This window comes from Sceloporus occidentalis, unplaced genomic scaffold (genome assembly GCF_023333645.1).
Source record: "Sceloporus occidentalis isolate IW3139 unplaced genomic scaffold, rSceOcc1.0.p SCAF_1, whole genome shotgun sequence".
In the NCBI taxonomy this organism is placed as follows: domain Eukaryota; kingdom Metazoa; phylum Chordata; class Lepidosauria; order Squamata; family Phrynosomatidae; genus Sceloporus; species Sceloporus occidentalis.
In genome coordinates, this window is record NW_028316981.1 from 6,705,663 (window position 1) to 6,723,907 (window position 18,245).

Here is an 18,245-nt window from a genome sequence, read left to right on the forward strand (position 1 = left end):
GCAAAGTGTGTGTACAGTGTACCATCAGAAAGCAAAGGCGTCACTAAGCCACCCATGAAAAAGGTTTCGGTTTTTGGAATATTTTGGATTTTGCAATTCCAGATAAGGGAGACTCAGCCTGTGGCTAAGCTAACTATACACATCCAAATGTCCAAACTAGACAAGATCCAGGATGGCAAGCACAAAGCTGTGATAGAAACGGTAAAACAAATGTGTGGGGCAGACCCTGCGATTTCCAGCAAAACATGAGACAATGACGCATGAGCCAAGGCTCCCCAACAACAGTTCCTCATAACTTGTCAAACAGTGTAAAGCCCAGACATGTCTGTGTGCTTTCTCACATGATATATTTATTTTGCAAAAATGTTCCCAACTAGCAAAGCCAAATATAGCTTTACACCAAAAATAAGGCCTTGTGCATTTAAGCCACTATAACAGCTGAAGACAAAGGTGAATGGCGAATCTGAATTTGCCAGAAGCACAACTCAAATGAGGGTTTGTTATATTAGGGGTACATCTACACTGTAGAAATAATGTATTTTGATACCACTTTAACTGCCGTAGCTCCATCTGACAGAGCCCTGGGATTAGGGTTGCCATAAGGCAGGACCTCCAAACTGGGACAAATGTAGGGCCACATTTTCAAATGTAGGACACGTTTTTTAAAAAATGGAGGACACATGAAAAAATTGATAATTTTTTTAAAAAATGTGAATATAAATGCATGTTTCTTAGGCATGCTCAAAATGGAGGACATTTTGGCATTATTCCTAGACAGAAGGCTGAAATGTACTTCTCTTTCTGGCCAAACACCCCCCCCCCCAAATTCTACAAGTACATTTCCCACTCCCAAGCCTTCTTAGCAATTCCCCCCTTCCTCCTTTTCCTTGCCCCCTCCAACCCCCCCAAACCCCTCACCCCCTCTTTTTCCCAGGTATGTCTCAACTTAGGAGGGATTTATGGGACAGATCCAAAGCCTTTTTTCTTTTCTAATGGGGGCAAAGCCTTGAGAAGCCCTGGACCCCTGAGAAGAAGAGGAGGGGGGCTTAGAGAGAGGAAGAAAGAGAAAAAGAAGATGAGGAGGGGAAGAAAGGAAGAAAAAGGAGAGGAGGAAGAGGAGGAGGAGAAAAAAAACGGAGTAACAAGAAGAAGAGAAGGAGGGGAAAGAGAAAGGGGGAAGCAGCTTGCCTGAGTGTAAATTCCTCCCTGCTTGGATGTTGCCCAAATAAGGAAGCAGAGGGCTGGCCAATAGAGGCAGGGCAGTGCAGCTGACCCCGCCCCTGCTGGTTTCAGTCCTCCTGCTGCTGCTCCAGACAAGCTGCACAGGCAGCACTCTATAGAAGGCAGGCAGCAGCCCTGGGAGCTCAGAGTTGGGAAGCCACCCGGGGGCGGGGGCGGGGTCGGGACGGGACCGGGCACGCCCCCCAGGGGATGGGAAAGTCCCGCCCACCACCGTGAAATGGCAACCCTACCTGGGATTAGTACCAGCACTCTTGGGTTGAAGGCTAAAGACCTTGTAAAACTGCTAGTCCCAGTATTCCGTAGGATGGAGCTAAAGCACTTAAAGCAGTGTCAAACTGCATTATTTCAACAGTGTAGATGCACCCTAGAGGTGGACACACCTTGGTCTGTGAAGCCACTTGTTGCGTTACTTGTAACTCTTCCCAATTTTGCGGTTCTCCGGACGCCTTCCCCAAACTCCACATTTCCTTTTTTTTACAACTGGCTGTCTTGTAAAACTCCAAAGTGAATGCTTCTCTTCTCAAACAATCTCCCCATGACTTAATTTACAAATAATAAATAAATAAAAAGGTTATTAGGAAAACCAAACTATACTTTCACATTTTTGGGACTATGGCATAGCATAGTAACTGTTTTTTAAGGGTATTGCTGGCCCAGACTCATGAAACATGCCCACCCCAGTATAAAACAATAAATTGGATTCACTCATTTCTAATATCATTTATATCATCAGATCTTTAAGCACTTCCTATTAAGAAACAGAGAGAACAGTACAAAAACAGCATAAAACACTGTCAAAACTGCAGCGGATCATTTAGTGCCATTACCACCATTAGAACAACAAATGTATTATTTTATTATTTCTTTGTTTGTTTAATGGATTCATATCCCATCTTTCTCTCAAAATGGGATTAAAAGCGTCTAAATGGGATTCAAGGTAGATTCAAGAAGGGCAAGGAGTTTAATGAGGCCCAAGAGGTTCCTGAGAATCCTAAATGTCCCTCCCTAAACTACAAATCCCAGGATTCCATAGCAGTTAAAGTGGAATAATAGCACTATAAGAGTGTAGTGTGATATTAGGGTTCAAAATGTTAGTTTCCAGTCTACTTCCCGGTGAAATAAAGACCTCTCATAAAACAGCCCAGGGTGGGATAGGAAGATGAAATTGCTCCTCTTCTAGGATTAGGATATAAGAAACATGTTTTTTAAAGATATTTTTCTCCATGGACTGGGGAGCCTTGGAGGACCTCAAAACAAAACAAAGCAGCCTTGGAAGGACTGCGCTTTTCCAAACCTGATTTAGTGTAAAGTGAATTTCCCCTCTTTTTTCCTAAGAACCTAAAAGGAACCATATTGACTCACACAACAGGCCCTAGAATACCGGGAGACCAGGGTTCAAATCCTGGCTCAGCCATGAAAACCCACTGGGTGCCAGGGGCAAGTCACATTCTCTAAGCATAAGGAAAAGGCAATGGCAAACCTTCTTTGAACGTTCTTTCTCTGAAGATGCCAGCCAGATGCTGGTGAAGAAACGTCAGGAAGAAACTCTTCCAGAACATGGCCACATAGCCCGAAAAACCCACAAAAAACTTCTTTGAATATATATTTTGACGTAAACCCAGTGGAGTTTAATCACACTGGAGCCAATTTCAGCATTAAAGAGAGATTAAAGCACATTTAAAGCATCCCGCAAATGAAGAGGAAATGGCAAGTAATTGTGTAAATGATTATCACACGCAATTGTGCAAATAAAGTGATATCGGAAATACATTGTTGCTGAAATCATGAAAGTAAAAAGATGTGCTTTAATGCTTCTTTGTGACCACTTTAATAGCGGGTTTTGTGCGACGTCATGTGAAATCGTTACATGTAATTACACATTTTTTTCTGGGATATTCATGGGATAAACTCCTGATTTCCTTCGTGTGATAAACTCCAGGTTCACCTTAGAGTCACGATAATTCAGAAATCACTTGAAGGCATACAGCAGCAGAAAGGCCTAAATAGTAGGGTTGCCATATTCAAAAGTGGAGAAAGCTCCTGTGCTTTTAATGGTTATACAGAAGCAGCACTTTTGGTAGTTGTTGCTTGTCACAGCTACGTAATAAGCAACAACCACTCTCATTTCCTCTTCTATTACAACCATTAAAGATACTGGAGCCTTTGCCTGTTTCCCCTTGGGCAAGCATACCATCTCTTTCAGTGTTTGGGTCACACAAAGCAGCCCATGGGAAACCTGCCAACAGGACATGAGTGCAACTGTACCCTCCATCTTGAGTTGCCCAGTAACAGGTATCCAGAGGCGAATGCCCTCTGACACTCCATATGTCCTCTGTGAATTTATCCAAACCCTTTTAAAAACTGTCCAAGTTGCTAGCCATACTTCTTGTGACAGTGAATTCCACAGTTTAAAGTATGGATATTATTATTTTAAGAGTTTTATTTTATATGTTAACAGCCGCCAGAACGGTTTATGCAAGATTATGGAAAGGAGAAAATATCCCGTCTATTTTAGATTGGATGCGGAAACTTTATGATTTAATTGCCAATGATAAATTGACATATTTGATTAAATTTAATTCTCTAGAGAAATTTACTGAAGATTGGACTCTGGTTTTGGAAGCCTTGGGAAAAGCTCTGGACCTGAATATTAAAGAGGACGGACATTAATCCGTTATGAACTGGATGATATTAACTGTATAACATAATTCCGTCCATATGGTTAAAACCTTCAATATATTATAAATTTAATTCCAATGGGAGATTAATCTTTTAGTTACTTAGGTGGGTTACACACCGCCACTAACGACGCACTCCGTGCGTGTTAGGATTAGGAAGGGGCATCCTAGGGTTAGGAAGAGTTGCCCCTTCCTAACCCGCCCTGCCCCCAACACGCACGGAGCGCGTCGTAAATGGCGGTGCCCATCCACATGGTCGCCGCCATTTTGATGTCTTGGACGCTGTGCGTCCAGACGTGTCGCAGCGGAAGTGATGCCGCGAGGGCGCACTCCGCTCCTCGCAGTGCCACTTCCGCGTTTTGAAAAGGAGCGCCATTTCGGCGCTCCTTTTTCTCTGCGGAGGGAAGCCTCGCGGTCTGGCCGCTGGGGCTTCCCTCCGCAGTGAATGGCGGCGGTGGGAAAACGGCCCCTTGAGGGCCATTTGTAACCCACCTTAGTCTTTTTCTTTACTTCTCTAATGATTAACCAGATAATTATAAACTTTATTAATCTCTGAATTAGGATTGGAAAGGAGGTACAATAGATTTAATAGATCCCAGATAAAGAATTTTCCAATCTATTTACTTATCTGTCTGATAGAAGGTATTAAATTAGATATGGAGATGGTTAAAGGAAAATCTAAATTTATACATTACTGATTTAGAGGAGTATTGATTATAGGAAAATATAACCATTGCTTTTGATTTTGGAAGTCGGTTTTTTTAGATCTAATGTTAATATTTGTATGAAATGTTTTGTTTAAGTATACTGTTCAATTGTTTTATTGTTTGTGCAGATTTGTAATTTATGTATTGTTTTGTATTGTTAACATTTTTTGTGTTTTTTATAAGAGAACTTAGAATCATAGACCATAAGGGCCATCCAGTCCAACCGCATTCACCATGCAGGAACTCTCAGTCAAAGCATCCCCGATAGATGGCCATCCAGCCTCTGTTTGAAGACCTCTAAGGGAGGAGACTCCACTACACTCTGAGGGAGTTTGTTCCACTGTCGAACAGCCCTTACTGTCAGGAGGTTCCTCCTAATCTTGTGGTGGAATCTCGTTTCTTGTAGCTTGCATCTATTTATCCGTTTCCTAGTCTATGGAGCAGCAGAAAACAAGCTTGTTCCCTCCTCAATATGACATCCCTTCAAATATTTAAACAGAGCTATCATATCACCTCTTAACCTTTGCTTCTCTAGGCTAAACATCCCCAGCTCCCTAAGTCGTTCCTCATGGGACATGGTTTCCAGACCATTCACCATTTTAGTAGCCCTCCTTTGGACACACTCCAGTTTTTCAATGTCCTTTTTGAATTGTGATGCCCAGAACTGGACACAATATTCCAGGTGGGGCCTGACCAAGGCAGAATAGAGTGGCACTATTACTTCCCTTGATCTGGACACTATACATCTATTGATGCAGCCTAAAATTGCATTGGCCTTTTTAGCTGCCGCATCGCACTGTTGACTCATGTTCAACTTGTTGTCTACTTGGACTCCTAGATCCCTTTCACATGTAGTTTCATTCAGTCAGGTGTCACCCATCCTGTATCTGTGCATTTCATTTTTCTGTTCTAAGTGCAGTACCTTACATTTCTCTGTGTTGAATTTCATTTTGTTAGCTTTGGCCCAGCTTTCTAGTCTATTCAGGTCATTTTGAATTTTGATCTTAATAAACTATTTTTTAAAAAAGTCAGGCAACTTAAAAAAAATACTTCAAGTTTTACCTTCATTCTTCTTTTCTATCAAAAGGTTTGTTTTGGTAACAAACAGTCATATTATGGTTGACACAGCACTACACTGATAAACAAGCACTAAGAAATGCACACGGCCAGAAGCTGAAAATTTAGTATAGCATATCATTTATTCGAACAAGTGGGGAGTTAGGTCCCGTGAACTGGAAGGTAAAATAATAAATAGCATGATTGTTAAGAGATGATTAGCATACAAAGTAAGCTCTTTTTCACAACAATTAAAGCTTTGGAATAGGGATTGTTGTGTTAACACCCAAAAATTGTGATCCTTGCTTTTCCGAGATTCTGTAAGCCTCTTGGTCAGAAAAAAAAGCGAGCTTGTTTAATGGTTTTTGCATGTGATACTTTTTGTATTCCAAACATTTGCAGAGCTGATCTCCGTGAATCCTCTGATGGCAAGGTTAGGCCTCACTCTGACTGCAGGCTTTTCCGCACTCAAAGCATTTGTAGGGTCTATCTCCTATGTGGCTTCTCTGATGTCTAGTAAGGTCTCCATTTGCCTGGAAGCTCTTCCCGCATTCTAAGCACTTATAAGGCTTCTCCCCTGTGTGGATTCTTTGATGTTTAGTTAAGCTGGTGCTACTAGAGTAGTTCTTTCCACACTCTAAGCATTTGTAGGGCTGTTCTCCCGTGTGCAGTCTCTGATGGTTTTTAAGGCTCTCTTTGTGACGAAAACTCATACCACAGTCTAGGCACGAGTACGGCTTCTCCCCTGTGTGGATTCTTTGATGTCTGCTAAGGTCACCCTTCTTGTTGAAGCGCTTGCCACACTCAAAGCATTTAAATGGTTTCTCTCCCGTGTGGATTCTGAGATGGCAAGTGAGATTGATGCTCTGGCTGAAGTCCTTCCCACACAGCGGACACTTGAACGGTTTCTCCCCTGTGTGGGTCCGCTTGTGGGTCTTCAGGCTTGAGTTGCAGCTGAAGCTCTTTCCACACTCCAAGCACTGAAACAGTTTTTCTCCTGTGTGGATTCTCCAATGGAGATTGAGAGTTGATTTAGAACTGAAGCCTTTTACACACATGGGGCACTTATACATTTTCTTTGCTTTGTCTATTTTGTCATGGATTGAGATTTCCTGGTAGCCACCCTCCGGACAAACCACAGTTTTTTTCCTCCTCTTTTGTTTCACTTCAGTTTTCCTTCTTCGCTCTTTGCTCTCTTTGCATCTGGCTCTTTCCAACACCATCCTATGGGATTCTTGCTCATTCTCCCTCTCTCTGGTGGTCCTCAGGATTTCAGTACCTGTGGGAATAAAGAGAGAACAAACTTGTGTTAAGAAACCATGTGAGAAGTGGAATGAGATACCAAAACGTAACACTAACTAATTGTCCCCAGACAACAAAAAACACACAGTTTATATTTCATCAAGGTACGGATCCTACATCATTCAGTGGGTCTATTCTATTTGGGATGAATAACTCAATTTAGGCCATATATTATGTTACACGCTCTGACCACTGTATCCCATATTCCCTTCTTAAGGAGCTAGCATGATCTCTCCCTTCTTGACATATTTCCATTAGTTGATAAGAACTCTTTTCTTATAACAGGCTTTTAGAACTGAAGGTTTTAAAGGAATGGGATTTTAAGAAGATGCCATATTGCTTTAAATTGTACTGGTTTATTTACTTTTTTTAAAAAAAAATCCTTTGCTTTAATTTATTTCAATATTATTCCTGGTTAAACTTTATTTTAATGTTGACCTTTTGTATGTTTTTAACTGTATGGCAATCATTTTGATTTGTAAGCTCTCTTGAGTCCCATTTCTGAGGGGCAAGGTGGGGTCTGTATAAAGTCAGTAATTAATTGATTGATTGGGTAATGAACTGACTAAATATGGTATAGAGGGAAACACCATCTGATGGATCCGTAATTGGTTGGAAAACTGTTCTCAGAGAGTTGCCAGCAGTGGCTTTGCTTCAGATTGGAAGGAGGTTTCAGGTGGAGTGCCGCAGGGTTTCTGTCCTGGGACCGACACTCTTCAATATTTTTATCAGTGATTTGTATGATGTAGTGGAAGGAATCTTTATCAAATCTGCAGATGATAACAGAACTTGGAGGGGTAGCTAACACATTGGAAGACTGGAATAAAAGGACTATGAAGAACTGAAAAAACTGCTGAAATTAATAAGATGAATTTCAACATAAAAATGCAAAATTCTACATTAAGGTCACAGAAAACAAATGCACAGCTATAGGATGGGTAACACTTGGTTCTGCAGTACTACATGTGAAAAGGATCTTGGAAGTATTATTAATCATAAATTGAACATGAGCCAACAGTGTGATGCTGCAGAAAAGAAGGCAAATGCTAGCTTAGCCTGCATTATTAGAACCATAGTTTCTGAGTGAAGAGAAGGAGTAGTCTCCCTACATTTTGCACTGGTGAGTCCTCATCTGGAGTACTGTGTTCGTTTCTGGTTGCCTCATTTTTAAGAAGGATATAGACAAGTTGGAGTAGATTCAGAGAAGGGTGACAAGGATGATAAGAGGTATGGAGAATAAAACATATGAGAGTTGATTGAAGGAGCTGGCCATGTTCAGTTTGACAAAGAGAAGACTGAGGGGTGACATAATCACACTCTTTAAATACCTCAAGGGGTGCCACAGAGAGGACGGGTTAGGTTTGTTCTCTGCTACCCCAAAAAGTAGGACCAGGCCTAATGTTTTTAAGTTACTGGAGGTAGATTTTGATTGAACATTAGAAGGAACTTCTTGACAGTGAGTGGTTCAATAAAGGAATCAATTGCCTAGAGAGTTGGTGGACACTTCATTCTCTGGACATATTCAAAAAGAGACCTGACACCTATCTGCTGGAGATGCTGCATTAAACAGGGAGTTGGATCTGATGGTCAAATCAATTATTCTAATTATTAATTGATTGATTAGTAATTTCTATGCTCCCAAAAGATCTCTGATCAGTGCCCAGTAACAGGACAAACATCAACATACAAATCAAAACCTACAAAACCAAAATGCACAAATGTGACGTAAGACCCTCAATCTTCAGCAGACTACCAAGAAGAAGAAAGCATCGAGGCTTACCCAGAGAGACCACATTCCAAAAATTCTCCTCCATGACTGCCCTGTGGAGGGCTCTTTGGTCTGGATCCAAAAGCACCAACTCTTCCTCATCAAAATACACAGCCACGTCTTCAAAGGTTAACAAACCCTGAAAGAAGGCGGAAAATGTTGGGAAAGCAAGCAAAGTCATAGGGGAAAGCCTGCTGTTATCTTTGATGGTGGACAGGTGGGCTTCCTTTTCAGGTCACACATCATCAAGCCATGGGAGGAGAAGAGAGGTTCTCCATAAAGAGAGAGGCATGGAGATCTTTCTGAATGGACATGTGGAGGGGTGTCATGGAGGGTGAAAGGGGTGGGGGTTGTGTCTAGCCTTGGGATGTGGAAGTCTAGAGGGCCATGACCAGATGTATTCATTTTTTTGTGGGAGCAGGTGTGGTGGATGTGGTCACCACATCTGATCCCATAAAAAATGAATAATTTTGTTTGCCCCCCCCCCCCCAAGTCTTGGACTTGAGTGTTGGACTAGGGAACATGGGGGCATGTTTATGGAACTTCCTGGGTTCCTAGAGGGCATTCCAAGGCAAAAAAAAGTGATTTTGAAATGTTTGTTTTGACCTCTGATGGCCCAGAGGGGTTCCCGACATAGTGGAAATACTCCCCACAGCATGTAGAGATAATTTTTTGGCACTGTGGAGCAAAACATTATTTTTTTGCCACAAAATAATTGACCTTTGGGTGGCCTGGGGGAGACACAATGTGGCCTGCAGGCCACACTTTGCCCATCCCTGGTCTAGCCCATCAAACTGGTCCCAGGAAGCAATTTCACCTTTAGAAACCAGCCACTGTTAATCCCCCCTTCTTTGTTTCTCTTGGCTTTAAAGAGAATTTGTTTCCTTCAGTGGTATGTCCAACTAGTTTTATTGCACCAGCAGTGGGATTAATATGGTGACAAGGACATCGGGACCAGCTGGCTGATTTCTCAACCGTCATTCAATAGCAGTCATTCTATCAGAGAAGGAAACGTGGGAGGGTGAAGCCATTGCTTCGAATTCTACTGGGAGATCAGCTCCATCAGACCTTTTCCTTAACTGTCATCTAACAGCAGCTGTTCCATCAGGTTACAACAAAAGCAAGAGTCCAGGGCCACTCCATCAAATTGGCTCAGAGAACAGCTCTGTTGGTCTCCTCACCCAACTGTCTTGGATTTTGCTGTGTTTAATGTAGTGGTTCAAGTGTCGGACTACAACTCTGGAGATCATGGTACAGTTTCACACTTAAGCATAAAAACCCACTGGGTGACCTTGGGCAAGTCACACTCTCTCAGACTCAGAGGATGGCAAGCGAAACCCACTCTGAAGATACCTGCCAAGAAAACCCTATGTTAGGGTAGCCTTAGGGTCACTGTAAGTCAGCAACGACTTGGAGGCACACAACAGCAACAGTGTGTTTAATGTTGTTTTCCCCTTCAGGCTTCCTTTTGATAGAAAAGTGGAGTGAAAAACATGAAGAAAATAATGTGCCCCAAATGGAAAGGGACAGGATTTTTCAGGTCTTACCTGCTCTTCATAATGATCCACTTCCCTACCTGATCGAGTTGCATAAACTCTGTTTCAACTCCATCTTGAAGCGGATGGACTGCTGATGTCATATCACCACCTGTGCATGAAGATGAAGATGTTTTATTCTTTCTATGCAGGTTTACTTGTGGAGAGTTGCTCCAGTTTGCTTTGACCATACAGGGCTAGCCAAACAAAGAGTGTGAGGCCCTGTACACATTGGCCATTAAGGCCAGCATGAGGGTAGAGTTGGGACATAGCTACTTCACAGCACACACCTGAGTCCGCCTCTAGGGCATTGTGTTGCCACATGCCACTCCTCACAGCGCACAGTGTCATGGCACTTCTCTAACACCACATCCATACAAAGGAGTGCCATATAGCCGCAGCAGCATGCTACGGCGCCCTTTCAAGGGTGCAAAAAACTTTTTGAGGCTCCTTTTTGTACCCTCAAAAGGCTAGATTGGGGCCGCAGCGTGAGGTTGTCGCAGCCCCGATCCGGCTAGGAAAGGACCCAAGAGCAAATTAAGCCTGAACTCTCCCTAGAAATCAAAATGCCTAAACTGAGATTGTTGTACTTTGGACATCTCATAAGAAGACAGGACTCAATAGAAAAGACCATCATGCTTGGTGAGGTAGGAGGCCATGGGAAAAGAGGAAGACTGCATCCCTGCATCCCAGATGGATAGACTCAAGCAAGGAAGCCCCAGCCCTGTGTTTCCAAGACGGACAGGATGACTTTGAGGTCTGTCATTCATTTGTTGTTGTTGTTGTGTGCCTTCAAGTTGTTTCCAACTTATGAAGGACCTCTATCATGGCCAGATTTGTTCAGAGGTTTGCCATTACCTTCCCCTGAGGCTCAAGTGACTGGCTCAAGGTTGCTCAGTTGATTTCATGGCTTTGCTGGGACTCGAACCCTGTTCTCCAGAGTCATAGTGCAACACTCAATCACTATGCCATGCTGTCTCTCATTCATAGGTTTCATAGGTTTGTCCTAAATAAAAGTTGATCCGATGGCAATTAACAACAACAACTGGTGAAGAGACAAAAGGAAAACTGGGTTGTAGTGAATGGAAGTTACTGGTTGGATCTCTGACCTTCTTTTCCTCTTGGGAATTCTGAGCTCCTGTCGAGAGGAAACCAGGTTGGTCCCCTTCCTGTTGTCATTCTTCCGGAAGGGAAATATCTTTTTATTTAGGTAAAGGAAGGTTTTAATGGGCTACTTTTTATACTCTTCACCCCTACATGCTTTTAAAAATTGTTTTTAATACAGGAGTGGGCAATGGCTGAACAATCCAAGGGCCAATTTCCTAACCTCTGGAGGCCACACAGACTGCTAAAAATGCAAATAAAGAAAGAACCAGAATTGAGTTTTTAATAATGGGATTTTTAAAAAAATATGCTAAACAGTGTGGAGGACCCACATCTTATTTAAAAGGTGAATTGTTTCTTCCCAACCCTTCCAGGAATGGCTTTCCTCCTTTTTGGCCAGAAAAATTATGCCCTGAAAGTCTGGGGAGGGATTGAGGACCACAAAAACCAGGTTTGGAGACAACAGATAGCCTAAAGAGGAAAAGTCCAAAAGGGACCATAAACCTATGGGAGCTACAGATGTTTCGTCTAATCTTGATAAGTAATTTGATGTAAAAACAATCTCTGACCAAAATTCCAACGGTCACAGTCGAAATATAACCGGTCTCCAATGTCTCTAAATTATATAAGAATTTAGAGGAGAGTCAGAAGGGCCAAAGACAAATATAAACACAAGCAAAGCAATCAAACCACTTTGAAAACGTAACTACAATCAGCCTACTGTATCCACAGATTCTGCATTGATGGGTTTCACCATCTATGACTTGGAAATATTCCTCCCACCAAAAAACAAAACAAAACAAAACATAAAAAACACACAGACCTTGATTTTACCATTTTGTATAAAGGACACCATTTTACAATACCGTCGTATATAATGGGGCTTGAACATCCACAGATTTTGGTATCCTTAGGGGGGCCTGGAGTCAAACCCCTGAAGATACCAAGGACTCTTGTTAGAAAGAGTGTACACAAATCCCAACTCAGCAATAAGAAGCAAGCATGCTTTCCAAATGATGTATGACACACTTGTTCTTTGTATCTTATTCTGATGTTCTAGCTGTTGTCTTCTCAGCAGAACTCCCCAATCTGTTTTGGAATGTGGCTTGTGCTGTTTAGTACATGTTTAGCTTAACACAAAATCACTAGGAACTCACAACTTTTTCTGTGTCTAAGCAAACTGTTTCCTTCAACATGGTTGTAGCTCATGTAGGTTTAAGGTCCATTTTGGGAATAGAAATGTTCAGATAATCTATGTACCACAGAGGAACAGACCAAGATCACTGATCCATAGTGCCAAGCAGAAATAAAAGTACTCACTCTCATTAATTTCCCCCCAAGATTTTCCATGTTTTCCTCCCTGGACCTTTACACCTCTACCCATGAGCTTAAAGGAAAACAAAAGCAGCCCACTTATTTTACCCTGACTCAAAAACTCTGCCGGACTATGGCCTGTGAATCCTTACCCAGTGAGGCGACACTTTCCTGATCCCGCTGCATCTTCCACCTAGACGGCAGCCTACGACTGATGTCCAATGGAGACCCCAGGAACTTTATCTCAGGAAATTCAGTGGGCACTCCTCCAAATAGAATCTGTACCAAAACAAAATTTCCCCAAAGAATCACATATAGACACAGAGGGATCAGATTACCTTTTCTTTCACCAGTCTCCACTTGTATGATTTCCGTTTTCATAAAATCCTAGGGTTGGAAGAGACCTCAGGGGCCATCCAGTCCAACCCCATTCTGCCATGCAGGAAGACACAACCAAAGCATCCATCCAGTATCTGTTTAAGAACGTCCAAAGAAGGAGACTCCAACACTCTCTGGGGGATTGTGTCCTCTTTAGGAATCTCTAGATTGTCCAGGGCGACTCTGTGGACAACTTTCACCAGAAATTGCACTAATAACCATAGAGTTGCACTGGAGGACCTACCAATGCCTAGAGAAGTATTCTCTCAGGTGAAAAAGTTTTTTTTTTAATATTTGCATTTTTTCCACTTTCACAGGGGTCCTATTTCCCTAATCCCAGTGAATGTGGCTGACTCACTGTATTGAGACAAGCCACTCTTACCCGCTGCTTTTTCTGTTTCTTCTCCTCAGTCTGACTCAGGAGGAAACCTTCGGCCAGGGCCACCGCCTGGGAACAGGTCTCTGGCCCACATTCCCGGACCCAATTCTCCATCTCTGGGGGAAGGATGCTCAGGAACTGCTCCAGGATCACCAGGTCCAAGATCTGAGCTCTTGTGTGTTGCTCTGGCTTCAGCCACTGGCGGCAAAGATGATGGAGGCGGCTGCAAACCTCTCGGGGCCCTGTAGCCTCATGATACTGGAACCGCCTGAAGCGCCGGCAGCAGGCATCAGAGCCGAGACTTTCCTCGCACAGGCTTTCCAGTGCCATCTTTTCCCAAAATTCTTCGTTGATCTCAAACTTGATGACATTGGAGTCAGCCATGTGTAAGCCTTCCATTTTGGACTTGGACTCTAGGTCAGTTTTGGCTGATTTCTTTCTTGGACTGAGACCCGCCTCTCTGGGTTGTTGAGTCCCACAAGACAAAAGGTGTGTTGCTGTGAGGAGGCTATTGCACCCTTGAAGCACAAAGGTATTTGGCAGAGAAAAAGTAGTCGGTTTTTGGAAAGAGCTGGGGTCTCCCTATACGAAGCAGAAGAGAAGATGAAGACACGAGGGGAAATTAGAGTCAAAAGAGATTACTACATGTGGCTTTTAAACCACAATTACATCTTGAAAAAAGCAGCTTTGGTGATACTTATTGCATGTTTACAAAACCCCATGATAGCCTTGGGTCACTATAAGTCAGAAATAACTAGAAGGCACACAACTAAATGGCGGCTCTGATCCATGGTGGCTGCATCCTACAATCATGATCAGGGCATTCCTTTTCATTGACAGGGGAAACCCGTCCATGCAACCCAGGATAGGGGCTATGATGGTTACAGCAGCATCACACTAATATAATAGTGCCATGGGGCTATGCCTTATGTTAGTGGGATGGTGAATCCACTCCAAGTTTTAACTAGAACTTTGAAAGAGCAATCTTCAGTGCTGCTGAACTTTATCTCCTTATTTATTGACGGGGAAAGCGTCAATGCGCTCTCCATTGTGCAAGTCCCCAAGTGCGAAACATCACTTCCCAGGCAGTTGCAAAATTGGAATTCACGGGGTGTCAATGTCCGCTCCTATCCCCCTTTCTCCTTGCTATTCCCAAGAAGCCTGATTACTTCCCCAAAGATTTCTTTTCCTTTATGTACAAACTTTTTATACTGCCATTGCTGTAATAGATCTCAGAAATTGAGTGAGTTAAAATAAAATAAAATAAAATAAAAATTCCCAAAGGCATGTTGGGTAGGGCATAAGGCAGGGAGGTGAGGTTAAAAGACACACAAAGACAGTGCAATGGCAGCAGCAGCCCCAGTTGCTTGATTTCAAAGATGTGCACTATTGGGGCTCTAAATGCGGCATGTTTCCATCCGCAGTAAAGCCTAAAAATAGACGGACTCCTTTACCTGAGGCTTACAGTCCAAAGCATTCACTGGTATTGTATCTGCATTGCACAGAAATTTGATACCACTTCAACTGCGAAAATGCCATCTTACAGAATGTTGGGATTTGCAGTTTGGTGAGGTACTTAAAATTCTACAGCAGGGATGCCTAGTGCATTCTTCTGAATTCAGTGGCAGCTGGTGGCACTTGTGTTAGTGGGATAGTTAATTCCCTCCAAGTTATAGCCTAGATTTTAGCTGTTCAGGGTGTTGAAGCTACGTTGAGGTTCAGCAGGACTGAAAATTGCTCTTTCAAAGTTCAAACTAAAATCTGGAGTGGATTCACCACCCCACTGACATGGGGCATAGCCCCATGGCACAGTTATATCAGTGTGATGCCCTTGTAACCATCCTACAAGTATTCTCTTTTAATACATTATCAATATTTACAGTAATCCACCAGATCCCATCTGATCTTAGAAGATAAGCAGGGCCAGTCATTGTTACTACTTAGATGAGAGGCCAGTAACACATACCAAGTGCTGTATTTCAGAGGAAGGAACTGGCAGAACCACATACACTGGAATCTTGTTATCTGCTGCGGTTTGGTTCCAGGATCCCCGCTGATAACAAAATCCGTGGATGCTCAAGTCCCATTAAATACAATGGCAGAGCAAAATAGTGTCCCTTATATAAAACGGAAAAACAAGTTTTCTATTTGGAATTTATATATACATATTTAATATTTTCAAGCCATGGGTGTTTGAATCTGTGGAGAAAAAAATCTGTGAATAAGGAGAGCTGGCTATACAAGCATGTTTTGCCTAAGAAAATCCTATGAAAGCCTAGGTGTCATCATAAATCAGCATATGACTTTAAGGCACACACACACAAACACACACTACATCCAGCTTGAAATTCATTTAAATCCATCCAAAGCTTAAAGATCTTAGGTTGAGTGTGTCAGATAACTGATGTAAAGACTTGTTGCTTTATCAAGGGAAAAATCAGAAGAGCTGAAAGGGACCACAAGGGTCACCTAGTCCAACCCCCTGCCATGCAGGAATACACAACTAAAGCACTCCTGAGAGGTGGCCATCTAATCTCTGTTTAAAGACCTCCAAAGAGGGAGACTCCACTATCCTTTGAGGCAGTCTATTCCTTTCTCAAATATTTTGTAATCCAAAACATCTTCCTAATGTTTAGGTGGAACCTCTTCTCTTGTCATTTGAATCCACTGATTCATATCCTTGTCTCTGGAGCATCAGAAAACATGATCCTAGGCCACAGATTGCCTGTTATATAGATTATAACAGATATGCTTATCTTATAAGACTTTCTTACTTGTTTCCAATTAATCGGTTGAAGGGTACAATACAAAAATGTGCCACACTATTGATTTAATTAGTATTTAAAATGCACAATAGGGTTGTAGTTTTGAAAACAGTTAGAACCTCTTTTATGTCTGAATCCAACTTGCACTCAGTTCTGAGAGAGAAGCTATAAAGATGAATATCAGAAATCTGATAAAATGTTGTCTGAGTGACAACATTTTATCTGCATTGTTTCACTGCAGAAACAATGCAGTTTGACATTGTTTTATCTGCCATGGCTCCATGCGATGGGATTCTGGGATTTGTAGTTTTGTGAGATATTTAGCTTTCTCTTGCAAAGTGCTCTGGTACCACAAGAAACTAAAATTCCCAGGATTCCATAGCATGGAGCCATGGCAGTTAAAGCAGGGCCAAAGTGCATGATTTCTGCAATGCGGATTAACCCTAAATGGACCAGGAGCAGAGGCTCATCCACTCCCCAAAGAAAGCATTGCGTCCTAAAGTTGGAAGATATCTCCAAGGGCCATCCAGTCCAACCCTATTCTGCCATGCAGGAATTCTCAATCAAAGCACCGCCGACAGAAGGCCATTCAGCCTCTGTTTAAAAACCTACAAAGGTGGAGGGGAACCAACAATGTGCAATCCCCTGGGGTGAGACCTGGGCATGAACCTACTGGTTAGACCCACATACGTAGCTGGAGGTGCATCTATGGATTGGCTCACCCTTCACCAGTGAAATGAATGGGTCTACTTTAGAGGAAAGTCAAACAAAACTGCACCAAACAGTGGTACCTTTATTGGCCAACCAAAATGCACAATAGACTTGTTGCAAGTTTCCAAAGCTCCACTGGCTTCTTCATCAGGCAAGGTGTTACAAACCAAAAAGGAGAACATTGGAGATGTTAGTCAGATGCCAGCATTTTGTCCTTTCTGTCCTTAGTTAAGATGGTATGGGGAGGGTATCTTTACCAAACATCTTAACTAAGGACAGAAAAAATAAAATGCAGGTATCTGACTAACATCACCAACTTTTTCCTGTTTGGTTTGTAACACCTTGCCTGATGAAGAAGCCAGTGGAGCTTGGAAAGCTTGCAGCATGTGTATTGTGCATTTCGCTTGGTCAATAAAGGTACCACTGTTGAGTGGATTTTTGTATGAATTTGCTAAATGGCCAACACAGCTGCCCCTGCATGTTTATAGAGGAACCTAACAGGCTTCCAGGGCCATGGAGTGGTGCTTTGTGTTGCCTGCCTTGCAGCACCACAAATCTGCAGCTGGGTTCAGGCATCTCTCCAAGGATGGAGGTGCCTCTCTGCACCACCACCACCATCATCCCTCCCCTCCATCTCCCCATCTTTCCTGCCAGGCTGACATTTTCCACCAGAGACTCCACTGTGCAACCCATCACTAAGCCCCACATCCCTCCTTGCCCTCCAAAGGCAATCCCAACTCACCCAACCAAAGGCTACAATGGAGAGAAGAAGCTCTGGCATGAAATCTCTGCATGGAGTAGGAAGGAGGCAGGACCGAAGATGTGGCTTCTCTAGGAAGCCACATCTTCCTCCCTTTAACCCTTCCAGGGCCAGGCTGTCATCACAACAGCACGATAACATTGGGGTATTTACAAGAAAAATAAAAATTAAAAAACCCTCCCCAAATTTTCACTTCCCAGTAGGGATGCCACATCTCCAGGCTTGGCCTTTAATCATCTGCACTGCAGACAGAAAAAGAGATGCAAATTCTGGCAAGAGGAAAGATCTATGTGCAAATCATCCAGTAATGAGGAGAGGGAATGGCTATGCTGCCTCTTTCCCAGTCCATAGGGTGCCAGGGCTCACCCTCTGCACTGCTTCGCTAGATTAAACATTCCTCATCCTCTTAGTGTGATACAGCACCTAAGGCAGGATGCAAAGGGATCTGTAGCAGCTTTGAGACTAATTGAAAGAGAAAGGTTGGTATCATAAACTTCCCTAGACTTGAGACTATACTTCTGTTGATACAGCCTAGAATCGCATTGG

At 42.8% G+C, this 18,245-nt stretch overlaps 2 protein-coding genes across 2 annotated transcripts in view; one reads left to right on the forward strand and one right to left on the reverse strand.

Annotated features, from left to right (window-relative positions):
- The window catches only part of LOC149320528 (uncharacterized), a 37,926-nt gene extending 24,077 nt beyond the window's left edge, over positions 1–13,849 (forward strand). The window contains exon 7 of the mRNA XM_089500863.1: positions 13,496–13,849. Within this exon, the coding sequence (XP_089356989.1) occupies positions 13,496–13,500 (5 nt within the window). The 3' untranslated portion in view covers positions 13,501–13,849. The remainder of the gene's footprint in view (positions 1–13,495) is intronic.
- Positions 5,836–17,743, reverse strand: LOC149320529 (uncharacterized). Its single transcript, XM_089501220.1, has 6 exons — positions 17,682–17,743; positions 13,467–14,045; positions 12,859–12,985; positions 10,330–10,400; positions 8,766–8,892; positions 5,836–6,962 (listed from the first exon to the last, which is right to left on the reverse strand). The coding sequence occupies exons 1-6, from the start codon at positions 17,718–17,720 to the stop codon at positions 6,118–6,120; spliced, it is 1,788 nt and encodes a 595-aa protein (XP_089357346.1). The 5' UTR covers positions 17,721–17,743; the 3' UTR covers positions 5,836–6,117.
- Positions 17,744–18,245: the final 502 nt, after the last annotated feature.

Coding starts and splice junctions, on each gene's coding strand:
- LOC149320529 (XM_089501220.1), bottom strand. CDS start 17,720: ATGCCAGAGCTTCTTCTCTCCATTGTAGCCTTTGGTTGG. Junction 12,986..13,466: donor AGAAACAGAAAAAGCAGCGG/GTAAGAGTGGCT, acceptor GTTTTGGTACAG/ATTCTATTTGGAGGAGTGCC. Junction 10,401..12,858: donor GGAAAGTGTCGCCTCACTGG/GTAAGGATTCAC, acceptor CTTCATGCACAG/GTGGTGATATGACATCAGCA.